Source organism: Rosa rugosa, chromosome 2 (genome assembly GCF_958449725.1).
Source record: "Rosa rugosa chromosome 2, drRosRugo1.1, whole genome shotgun sequence".
Taxonomy (NCBI): domain Eukaryota; kingdom Viridiplantae; phylum Streptophyta; class Magnoliopsida; order Rosales; family Rosaceae; genus Rosa; species Rosa rugosa.
The window spans coordinates 60,105,781-60,118,903 of NC_084821.1; the positions used below are offsets into that span (position 1 = coordinate 60,105,781).

A 13,123-nucleotide genomic window follows, 5' to 3' on the forward strand; every position below is an offset into this window, starting at 1 on the left:
CTGCCCTCTTATACTTTGAAGCCCATTGTTGGGTACTCTGAAATATACTAAATTGGACTTTGAAGCCCATGTACCTCTTGTTTATTTGACTATTGGTTGACCACTTTTTTACCATAATTTTATTATCCATTGGCCTACGGCATTTGATTCTTCACAAATGAATTTCAGTCGATTTTTTACAACATACGACATTTCAAAGATTCGTCTTGTCAAGATATTTTCTTTATTAAAATTCTCTTATGTCATAATCTTATCATTGGTAAAACATGTAATTTTAAGACCCGTGTAAGTGATGACATGAAAAAAATCTTGATTTATTTTTGTCTTTTTTATGATTTTCTAAAGTTAGAACCGAGAAAATCGAAAAATGTCAGAAATATAAAAAATTTCGTTGCTTTTGTTTTTGTTTTGAGTCTTAGGATGCCTTTCAACTGTCTGGGATGATTCTATATCTCTGAAATCATGACTAAAAGAGGATCACAACATTGAGATGATTTTAAACATGGTATTCTTTGGTTAATTGAGATATATGAAAAATGTGTGCCTTGTAGTGGATATGGATTGCATGACCTTGGTACAGAATATGAGCATGTTAAGATGAGTTGTGATTCATAAAGCCATGTGAGATAATTGAACCATGTCCCTTTTTCTTGGAGTGAAATGAAAAATATATTCTTAATTTCTTGGCGATGTTTTGATGATCTCATTATTCTTTCATCTTGATTGACTGCTTGCCATAGATTAAGTTTAATGGACTAGAGAATGCTAGAATTCGCTCTTGTGCTTGTTGAGACGTGATATCAATATATGGCCCTGATTCTGGAAGGGATAGAGGTTCTCTAGGAATTACCACCATTGCCAAATAAACTTGTGTCCCCATTTGTGCCCGTCGTGGGACCCCCCTAGATAAGCCCCTTTGAGCCTACATTAAGCCTTTTCGTTCATCACCCTTAAAATCCTTAACCATGAAGCTTAGTATAGTTACAACCCTACCCTTTGTTCTAAGGACTTAGTGGAGCTATCTTTTGAGACATACTACATGGGTTTGGTGCTAAGGATGAAGATTGAGAAGAGGTGAAAGTTCAAGTGTGGGGATAGACTTGTCCATAAAGAAAAAGATATGTTGAAGCCGTGAAAAATGAAAAGAAAAGAGAAAAATTGTGTACGGCTAAAAAGAAAAAAAAGAAAAAAAAAATATATGTTTATGGACTTTCATCCCCCATACTTAGTGATTTTGGAGTTTGCTTTGAATTGAAGGCCCACTACAGAAAAATTTGGCCTTTGTCCATTTCACTAGAGTTCAAGGGAAGTTTATATTGAAGATTGGGCCCAACATGAAGACATTTGGCCCTCTTATATTACCTCTATGGAGAAGTGACGTTTTTGCAATGCCTTGGTGAAATATTTCGAGATCTCTACATTCATATGAGCTCTACTAGGTTTTTAGGACACTTTGATAATCCTTACCTTTCATTTCTTTAAACCTTGAGCCGTAGCCCCATTACAACCTTTGAGAGGACCTTCTTGATCCTTAAGATGGGACAGCCTTTGATGTGGAGATGAGTTACAAGAGTTGAACCTATGGCTTGGGTCCATTCGTGCAAGTAGTTGATATCCTTCATGAGATCTTTTGAAAAAAATTATATTCACAAAGTGCTTTTCGTTTCTTATATATGTGAGCTATTTGACTGCCTTAAAATATGTTCTCTCACATATAAATGAGTGATTATAAGCTTTTAAGCATTGCCTTGATCTGAGAGAAGAAAGAGTGGATATACCTTGTGAGGATATGAATCATACTTGTCTGAAGCATGCTAAGCTAAACCCCAATCACCATTATTACAACCAAGTCCTACTTGTGTATGTGTGGATCATATGTTTTAATTAACTCTCGAATGCTTAACATTGATTCTTGATTGAGTGCTAATCTTGGTGTTGTGAAAGTAAGAGATTTCTGAGACAATATGTTAAAGGGCAATAGAGGTCTTTGTGATGTCAACATCTTGGTCTTTGTCTTTGAATTTACTCTTTTATGTGTGACGTTTTTTTTTTTTTTTTTTTTTTCTTTGTGTTTTGCTTTGTGTTTTACGTTTTTGGTTTCTTTGAGTCTTTGTGTTTTTGTTTCCATACTTAGTCATTTTTTTCGTTGGTTTCTTTGTTTTGTGTCATAGTCTTTTTGGTTTGTTAGTTTTTGATTTTGCTAAGGGACTAGCAAAAGCTAAGTGTGGGGGAATTTGATAGGAGCATTTTAATGTGGTATTTTAATAGTTAATTCCTCACATTTTGCTTAGTTAATTCCTTAACGAATCGATTTTTAACTCAATTTCTATTTTCTTAGGTACATTGGAGTAAATGATGGTGAAATGAGCATTAGGTCCACACTTACCTATAAATGGTGGAGAAAAATGGAAATGTACTAAAATGTCAATTTTACACATTTTCCTACTCCGGCTAGGAGAAACCAAGCCAAGCAAGGAAGAAGGAGCGGCCGCCGGACCAAATGAACTTCAAATGAGCTGAAACTTTCCAGATCCATTCTAGACACCCTAAGGATCGTTTCTTATGAAGAGTGCCAGAGCTAGAATTGAGCGGAAGGCCTTCAAACAGTCAGCCCAATTTCCTGCAGAAGCAAAACTGGAAAACTGGACCTGTAAGAGGTCCAGCAGCATTTTCGGCCCAACCACATGGAATAAAAATCTGAAATTTTACCAGGGTGATCTACACTCATAATGGAACATTTTTTATGAAGAGGTCATAGTGAAATTGGGAATGCTTGTTGGAGAAATAATTGAAGGAATAAAGGGGCAGAAACTGATCTAAAAACAGCTCAACACCACATGTTCAAGTTTCCTACCCACATGAAGAAAGCTAGATGCTTTTCTCTTTTTCCTTGGATATATTTTTCTGCTCCAATAGATCATCATCACTTCCATACTTCTACACCTTCATGCCTTGCTTTCATTTCATCATTACTCCATCTTTTCCATATTTTACAAACCACTTTCATTATTTTTCTTCCATTTATCATTTCACTCTTCTTTTTCTTCCCTATATAAACACCTTCTCCTCTCACTCTAAAAAACATTCCTTCATCCATTTCATCTTCTTTGTCTCTCCATTTCCATTCCATTTTTCTCTCCATTCTCTAGTTGCAAAATTCTGCGTTTTCAAGTAAGAAGAAGAAGAAGAAGAAGGAGCCGGGAATATCATATCCTCCATCGTCCACCTTGAAGGCTTGCTTCCAAGATTCAAGATTTCAACGTTTCAAGCACTCCATCTCCATCTCCAACTCACGGTGTAATTCATTCTTTTTCCTTATTTAATTTCGTAGGAATTTGTTTCTAGTTAACAATAACATTAAGGGCAAAGTTTAAGCCCAATTTCTATGATTGAATAAAAATTGTGATTTCTTTATGTTGATTTTTATGTTGCTTATGTGAGATTGCTTAATTGATTTTGGATTATGGAAAACTTTTATATGTATGTGTTCTTTGATGGCCAACTTAAGATATATGCATGTAATTGGTGCTAGATTTAAGTAGTAAAGGCTTTGGACAAAAGTCGAAATCAATTAAGGAGGATTGCAAATAGATGGACTTTTTCATACTAGGTTGTGCACTTTGGTTGACATCCTTTCTTTGTTCTTCATGCATTGAATGTGTTCTTGATTAGCTAGTTTTCTAGACTATGATTGCATGTTCAATAGGTTTAATTTAGGTGCTTTCACTTAGATTAAATATTCAAGGAAAGTAAAATATGGGAAATCATTTGCTTCGAATGTTTCACATGGTCAACTTATTTCTCATGACATAGATAATCAACTATAGGAATTGTAATTGGATTTCATTCATATGATTGTAGTTTTGATCTTTGTTTCTTGTGTTCCACCCTTGTATATGTGTTTTTACACTTTCTTTATTTCATTTAATTTTAATTCCAATTCTATAATCTCAAAACCCCCCTTTTTATATTAACTTGTATATATTTTTATTCTTTATTTTATTTTTGTACATAATACTTTTTACTTTATTATTTTAATTCTTTATTTGTTTTTGACAATGACAGGTGTACCCTCAATCCCCGGAATAGAACGATCCCTATTTGCTTATACTACTAACGATGTTTTCAGGGTTAAATTATGCGCTTTCTTTGAGCGTATCAATTTTTGGCGCCGTTGCCGGGGAATTGAAAAATCACTTGTTTTTGTTTATAATTGTTGTATATAAACTGTTTGATACTTAGTTTAAATTAACTAGGTTGTTTTTTTTTTTTTTTGTTGAATACGAGTTTAATTGTGAGTTGTAAATTAAAGAAGGAATAGGTGAAGTCGTGTTTATTAATATTGGCCTAAACCCCTTATTGGTACCTAGTTCAAGTCCCTTAAGGTTGAGGGCGGCCTTTATTAACATTCATTGAACTGTCTAACACACTTAGGACCTTTTACATCCTAGTAAGAATATCCTATGTGAGATGGTGTCTAGGAAGGGGATAACGTTCATGACGGGTTTTTGAATCCAGAAGTGCTTATAAATGGGCTTAGCTCATGCCAAAATGGATTTTTCCTCTCGTGTTCACCCTCCCCTACCTGGCCATTTCAGTAAGGTTGCCCAACGGATGTAGGAGGGACTTTGTGTCTAGACGACTATACTTGGGCCGCACGTCCACTTGATTTACCGCTTGGAATTAGATTTGATATCAATAATGTTTATAACAAAAGAAATACTTGTGCATACTCTTTACGTGTAAATTATTTTGTTGTTTCACACTTTATACTTGTAAAAATACTTTTTACGTTTTATACTCACTTGTGTACTTAACTTGTGTCTTATGTACAAAATACTTGTTAATTATACTTGTAGTTTGTAATTCATAGTTACTTGTTTATTTTTTTTGTATTTCTTTGTTAATATTAAGTTACTAACTTTATTTAATGTAGGTACCGTCTGGCTGCAAGACGTAAAATACAAGCGCTGCTTGGGAGGCAACCCAATTCAGAATATAATCAGATTTGCTTTCTCTTCCCCTTTTACTCCTCCATTTTCTTTTTGTTTTAGTAGTTATTTTCGTAAATTCCATCCCTATATGCTTACTTATTTCATTGCATGCTTTTAATTGATTACATTGAGGATAATGCAATATTTAAGTGTGGGGGAAGGGATTTATATTTTTGTCTTTCATTTTGAATCCTATAAATATTTTTGTCTTTCATTTTGAGTCCTATAAATATTTTTGAGTCCTATATTTTTTTTAAAAAATAATAATAATAAAATTAATAAATAATAAAATAATAATAAAATAAAATTAAAAAAAATAATAATAAAAAAAAAAAAATGCATTCATTCAGTCTTATTAAATTCAGCTATTTACAAAAAAAAAAAAAAAAAAAAAATTAAAAAAAAAAAAAAATAATAATAATAATAATAATAATACTCTATACTAAGCCATGTCTGCATCTCTGTAGGAGTTGAGGCTGAGCTCAAGGGAAATGTGAGAGCCACCGCCATAACCGCTACCTCTCTCGGAAGTAGTCTTCATGATGCCCAAGATGTCCTCACCATGCATGGGGAACAATGGAAGGGTTTCAATCTCCTGGTGATCTCCTCCTCGTTGTTGCAGGGATGTTTGTCCTCCTGTTGTGCCAAAAGAGTTGTACTGGTATTAGTGTTGAAGTGTGAGGAAGAATATGAAACAAAATTTAAATCAAGAAATCCTTCATTACCAGTAGAATCGGTGGAACCAAAGTTGAGATTAATGGATCTACCATCATCAGTAGAACTAGTGGACCCAAAATTGATGTCAATGGATCCACCAGCTGGCCCAAAATTGATGTCGATGGATCCACCAGCACCAGTAGAACCAGCTGGCCCAAAATTGAGATCAATGGATCCACCAGTACCAGGAGAACTAGTTCCCATGGGCACTTGAGCAGCCTGATTGCACCTCTTCATCTGCTTCTCTCGAGCCCTGACATTCTGGAACCAAAAATAAATGTTCTTGCCCTCAACATGTCCATACTGGTTCAGCTGGAGACAGATCTCGTGAATATGCTCTGTAGTTGGGCACGTAACTCCCTTGTCGTAGTAAAGATCCTTGAGGATCCTTATTTGATCTGGAGTAGGAACCCACCTGGCACGGCTTCGCCAGAAATCTGTGTTGGCACTACTCCCGGCTGCTTGGTTGTTTCCTCCATCCTCGATTTGTTGCTGGGTTTGTAGCTCCATCAGTTGCAGAGTTCGTGGTTCCATGGTGATGGGTTGAGGGGATGTGAAGATCGAAGAGTAAAGTTGTCGAGTGTTTGAAGGAGTTGTTGTTAAAGGGATTAAGGATGATGATGGTGTGTTGGAGATCTGAAAGTTCAGAGGAAAGATGGGATTGAATCAACTAGATGGGAGAAAAGATCAGAAGAGAAGGATTGAATCGAAGAAGAAATATTTTGAGTTTTGAAAGAAGAGGAAAGCTGAAGAGTTGGGAGAGAGGGGCTGGAACTCAGGAGAGATTTTCGTTCCTTTGGAGTGAACAGTTGCGCCCTCAGAATGCACCTATTTATAGAGCGAGGTGAGCAGATCTCCACCGTTGGATGGACGATTCCTGTGATTCATTCTACGCGTTGGATTAAAGTCGCCCTGAAACCCGGAAAAGTTGTTGGCGCGTGGAGAGCGTGTAAGGGGACCGAGGGAATCTCGAGGCGCTGTGGCAGACAGCTGTAGCCGAAAGCAGATTTGACTGCCGTAAATCACGGAAGGGATAAGCCGTGACACAAGTGGGCCGTACTTGGGCCTGTCTCGGATCAAGGCATCACTGTAGCTGTGGGTGGAGGCCTGATGGGCCGAGTTTCTGAAACAGTTTTGGATGAGTTGGGCTGGGTTTCTGCAACAGTCTTGGATGTTTTGTGCCGAATTGTTGAAACAGTTGAAACAGTTGGTTTAAATAAAAGGATTGGTATGGATAATAACGTGAGCAGCCGTGCTCGAGTGGTTGAGTGTAAAGTTCGTGTACAAGAGGTCTGAGGTTCGAACCTCGCCTCTCGTTTATTTTTATTATGTTCGTTTATGACATAATAAGTATAAAATTTGTACACATTATATTAAGCACAGCTTGTGCTCCAGTGGTTGGGGACAAAGGTTTCGTGCAGCAGGTTAAGGTTTCGAACCTTGCCTCCCCCGTTTTTTTTATTTATGTCACTCCATCAGAACCCTCCTCCGAAGGCTGAAACCAGCAAGAAGGCTGCCACTCGCCCGCATACCGCTCCTCCAAAGGAGTAAATGGAGGTACAAGTCTAGGCTGAAAGACTTTAAACATTAAGCGCTGCATGGGAGGCAACCCATTTCAACCGTAGCTGTGGAGGAGCCATCAACGCAGATTTGCTCTCTTAAACTCTATCTCCTCTATTACTATTTTCTGATTGTATCTTTGTTATTTGCGTTTTTAGTTTTTGTTTTTAGGTTTTCTTGAGTTAATCATTCCATTCACATGATAATTGTTCATTGCATGCTCTAACTTGTTTAACATTGAGGACAATGTATGATTTAAGTGTGGGGGGAAGGATTAATGCTTGTAGTTATTTTTTGTCATAAAAAGAAAACAAAACAAAAAAATCGAAAAATGTCAGAAATATAAAAAATTTCGTTGCTTTTGTTTTTGTTTTGAGTCTTAGGATGCCTTTCAACTGTCTGGGATGATTCTATATCTCTGAAATCATGACTAAAAGAGGATCACAACATTGAGATGATTTTAAACATGGTATTCTTTGGTTAATTGAGATATATGAAAAATGTGTGCCTTGTAGTGGATATGGATTGCATGACCTTGGTACAGAATATGAGCATGTTAAGATGAGTTGTGATTCATAAAGCCATGTGAGATAATTGAACCATGTCCCTTTTTCTTGGAGTGAAATGAAAAATATATTCTTAATTTCTTGGCGATGTTTTGATGATCTCATTATTCTTTCATCTTGATTGACTGCTTGCCATAGATTAAGTTTAATGGACTAGAGAATGCTAGAATTCGCTCTTGTGCTTGTTGAGACGTGATATCAATACATGGCCCTGATTCTGGAAGGGATAGAGGTTCTCTAGGAATTACCACCATTGCCAAATAAACTTGTGTCCCCATTTGTGCCCGTCGTGGGACCCCCCTAGATAAGCCCCTTTGAGCCTACATTAAGCCTTTTCGTTCATCACCCTTAAAATCCTTAACCATGAAGCTTAGTATAGTTACAACCCTACCCTTTGTTCTAAGGACTTAGTGGAGCTATCTTTTGAGACATACTACATGGGTTTGGTGCTAAGGATGAAGATTGAGAAGAGGTGAAAGTTCAAGTGTGGGGATAGACTTGTCCATAAAGAAAAAGATATGTTGAAGCCGTGAAAAATGAAAAGAAAAGAGAAAAATTGTGTACGGCTAAAAAGAAAAAAAAGAAAAAAAAAATATATGTTTATGGACTTTCATCCCCCATACTTAGTGATTTTGGAGTTTGCTTTGAATTGAAGGCCCACTACAGAAAAATTTGGCCTTTGTCCATTTCACTAGAGTTCAAGGGAAGTTTATATTGAAGATTGGGCCCAACATGAAGACATTTGGCCCTCTTATATTACCTCTATGGAGAAGTGACGTTTTTGCAATGCCTTGGTGAAATATTTCGAGATCTCTACATTCATATGAGCTCTACTAGGTTTTTAGGACACTTTGATAATCCTTACCTTTCATTTCTTTAAACCTTGAGCCGTAGCCCCATTACAACCTTTGAGAGGACCTTCTTGATCCTTAAGATGGGACAGCCTTTGATGTGGAGATGAGTTACAAGAGTTGAACCTATGGCTTGGGTCCATTCGTGCAAGTAGTTGATATCCTTCATGAGATCTTTTGAAAAAAATTATATTCACAAAGTGCTTTTCGTTTCTTATATATGTGAGCTATTTGACTGCCTTAAAATATGTTCTCTCACATATAAATGAGTGATTATAAGCTTTTAAGCATTGCCTTGATCTGAGAGAAGAAAGAGTGGATATACCTTGTGAGGATATGAATCATACTTGTCTGAAGCATGCTAAGCTAAACCCCAATCACCATTATTACAACCAAGTCCTACTTGTGTATGTGTGGATCATATGTTTTAATTAACTCTCGAATGCTTAACATTGATTCTTGATTGAGTGCTAATCTTGGTGTTGTGAAAGTAAGAGATTTCTGAGACAATATGTTAAAGGGCAATAGAGGTCTTTGTGATGTCAACATCTTGGTCTTTGTCTTTGAATTTACTCTTTTATGTGTGACGTTTTTTTTTTTTTTTTTTTTTTCTTTGTGTTTTGCTTTGTGTTTTACGTTTTTGGTTTCTTTGAGTCTTTGTGTTTTTGTTTCCATACTTAGTCATTTTTTTCGTTGGTTTCTTTGTTTTGTGTCATAGTCTTTTTGGTTTGTTAGTTTTTGATTTTGCTAAGGGACTAGCAAAAGCTAAGTGTGGGGGAATTTGATAGGAGCATTTTAATGTGGTATTTTAATAGTTAATTCCTCACATTTTGCTTAGTTAATTCCTTAACGAATCGATTTTTAACTCAATTTCTATTTTCTTAGGTACATTGGAGTAAATGATGGTGAAATGAGCATTAGGTCCACACTTACCTATAAATGGTGGAGAAAAATGGAAATGTACTAAAATGTCAATTTTACACATTTTCCTACTCCGGCTAGGAGAAACCAAGCCAAGCAAGGAAGAAGGAGCGGCCGCCGGACCAAATGAACTTCAAATGAGCTGAAACTTTCCAGATCCATTCTAGACACCCTAAGGATCATTTCTTATGAAGAGTGCCAGAGCTAGAATTGAGCGGAAGGCCTTCAAACAGTCAGCCCAATTTCCTGCAGAAGCAAAACTGGAAAACTGGACCTGTAAGAGGTCCAGCAGCATTTTCGGCCCAACCACATGGAATAAAAATCTGAAATTTTACCAGGGTGATCTACACTCATAATGGAACATTTTTTATGAAGAGGTCATAGTGAAATTGGGAATGCTTGTTGGAGAAATAATTGAAGGAATAAAGGGGCAGAAACTGATCTAAAAACAGCTCAACACCACATGTTCAAGTTTCCTACCCACATGAAGAAAGCTAGATGCTTTTCTCTTTTTCCTTGGATATATTTTTCTGCTCCAATAGATCATCATCACTTCCATACTTCTACACCTTCATGCCTTGCTTTCATTTCATCATTACTCCATCTTTTCCATATTTTACAAACCACTTTCATTATTTTTCTTCCATTTATCATTTCACTCTTCTTTTTCTTCCCTATATAAACACCTTCTCCTCTCACTCTAAAAAACATTCCTTCATCCATTTCATCTTCTTTGTCTCTCCATTTCCATTCCATTTTTCTCTCCATTCTCTAGTTGCAAAATTCTGCGTTTTCAAGTAAGAAGAAGAAGAAGAAGAAGGAGCCGGGAATATCATATCCTCCATCGTCCACCTTGAAGGCTTGCTTCCAAGATTCAAGATTTCAACGTTTCAAGCACTCCATCTCCATCTCCAACTCACGGTGTAATTCATTCTTTTTCCTTATTTAATTTCGTAGGAATTTGTTTCTAGTTAACAATAACATTAAGGGCAAAGTTTAAGCCCAATTTCTATGATTGAATAAAAATTGTGATTTCTTTATGTTGATTTTTATGTTGCTTATGTGAGATTGCTTAATTGATTTTGGATTATGGAAAACTTTTATATGTATGTGTTCTTTGATGGCCAACTTAGGATATATGCATGTAATTGGTGCTAGATTTAAGTAGTAAAGGCTTTGGACAAAAGTCGAAATCAATTAAGGAGGATTGCAAATAGATGGACTTTTTCATACTAGGTTGTGCACTTTGGTTGACATCCTTTCTTTGTTCTTCATGCATTGAATGTGTTCTTGATTAGCTAGTTTTCTAGACTATGATTGCATGTTCAATAGGTTTAATTTAGGTGCTTTCACTTAGATTAAATATTCAAGGAAAGTAAAATATGGGAAATCATTTGCTTCGAATGTTTCACATGGTCAACTTATTTCTCATGACATAGATAATCAACTATAGGAATTGTAATTGGATTTCATTCATATGATTGTAGTTTTGATCTTTGTTTCTTGTGTTCCACCCTTGTATATGTGTTTTTACACTTTCTTTATTTCATTTAATTTTAATTCCAATTCTATAATCTCAAAACCCCCCTTTTTATATTAACTTGTATATATTTTTATTCTTTATTTTATTTTTGTACATAATACTTTTTACTTTATTATTTTAATTCTTTATTTGTTTTTGACAATGACAGGTGTACCCTCAATCCCCGGAATAGAACGATCCCTATTTGCTTATACTACTAACGATGTTTTCAGGGTTAAATTATGCGCTTTCTTTGAGCGTATCAACTTGTAACATGTTAAAAATTTTTAAAATCATTTTCTTGAAATTCTCTGTGTTATTTCAACTCTATAAAGTCGTAAAAAAATCAGGTCGAGATTTTTCAGGTCTTAGTTCTAGAATTTCTTACGAAACATGATTTTTTTTTCTTTTTGTCGAAGTTACAAAACATGATTTAGGATGAGAAAATTTTGGTGAGAAAATAAGAACACGTGATTTTTGACCAAAGACCGTGTGCTATAGTTTACAGTTTGGGTGGAAATCATGATTTTGGACCTTGTGAGAAACTTCCGAGATTAATCGGTTATCGCAGGGTTAGGATAGCATACCAAATCTTTCAGTGCGTTTAGCCTTGCTTGCATATATAGGCATCGATAGCCTCACTTGTGTGGACATAGGTCTTGGCATTTGCATGAGCATGGGCATCGATCATTAGCCTCAATTACCATGCATAGAAATCGTTAGCCTCGCTCACATGACATGAACGTGGATATCGCTAGCCTCACTTGTCATCAATATTTAGCCCCCATTTCCTATAGCAAAAGCCTAAAAGGTCCTCACCGGTAACTAATCTTCTAGAAGTGGATGATCTAGAAGTCAATAATTCCAGCCCTTAGCTTTGGACGCGTTAATTTGATAGAAGAAATAGCGTCGTCTCCTGATCAAATCAAAAACGCTAATACAAGACGTTCCAGGAAGCTAGCTTATTACCGTGTAATTTTTTCAAATTCTTCAAAACTCCAAACACTATATATACACACACTTCTACTCTTTCGATCATTCCATCATTACAGTTCCTTAATCGATCTCCTATAGTTTCTTTTCATACATCCTTTCAAAACAAATACAGAAAAGCAGAGAGATCTTCTTGTCACTTATATTGAGAGATGGCTGAGGAGACCCACCAGGCATATCCTATTGCCCCAGCAAATGGTTACGCAAGAAGTGATGGAGAGTCTTTGGTATCCGAAGATGAGCTCAAACGCAAGAAGAGAATCAAGTTGTTTACTTATATTGGCATCTTCATTGTGTTTCAGATCATAGTGATGACAGTATTTGGTCTTACTGTGATGAAGGTTAAGACCCCCAAGGCCAGGTTGAGTGAAATCAACATCCAAAGTCTCAACTCTGTCCCTGCAACACCTTCATTCGACGCAACCTTCACCACCCAAATCAGGATCAAGAACACAAATTGGGGTCCATATAAGTTCAATGCAGGTACTGCTACGTTTCTCTACCAAGGTGCGACTATTGGGCAAGTTGTTATTCCTAAGAGCAAGGCCAAAATGCGTTCAACCAAGAAGCTCAACGTCGAGGTGGCTGTGAATACTAATGCACTGCCAAGTAGTTCTACACTTGGCAGTGAATTGAGCAGTGGGGTGTTGACGCTGACCAGCCAAGTTCAATTGAAAGGAAAAGTTGAATTGATGCTCATAATGAAGAAAAACAAGAATGCAGCAATGGACTGCACAATAGCATTTGATCTGTCTACGAAGACGGTCAAAACTCTACAATGCAAGTGATCATCAATCATAGAAGACAAGCAGTGAGTGCAGGAAGGTGGAGCTAGGCTGTATCTCCGGCCAGTAGTTGTATTGAGAGATGATAAAAGACTAGTTCTTGATTTTCTATTGTGCTTTTAGTCTTTTATATATCCTTAATTCTCTATGCAAATTTTGGATTTGTTGTAGAGATATATAATTATATAAATATAGAAGATCGATTTCTGTACTA

General features: G+C 36.3%; 1 protein-coding gene across 1 annotated transcript; it reads left to right on the forward strand.

Moving 5' to 3' along the window:
• Positions 1-12,159: 12,159 nt before the first annotated feature.
• Positions 12,160-13,123, forward strand: LOC133728961 (late embryogenesis abundant protein At1g64065-like). Its single transcript, XM_062156423.1, has one exon. It carries the CDS (start codon positions 12,277-12,279, stop codon positions 12,910-12,912), a length of 636 nt encoding a protein of 211 aa, XP_062012407.1. The 5' UTR covers positions 12,160-12,276; the 3' UTR covers positions 12,913-13,123.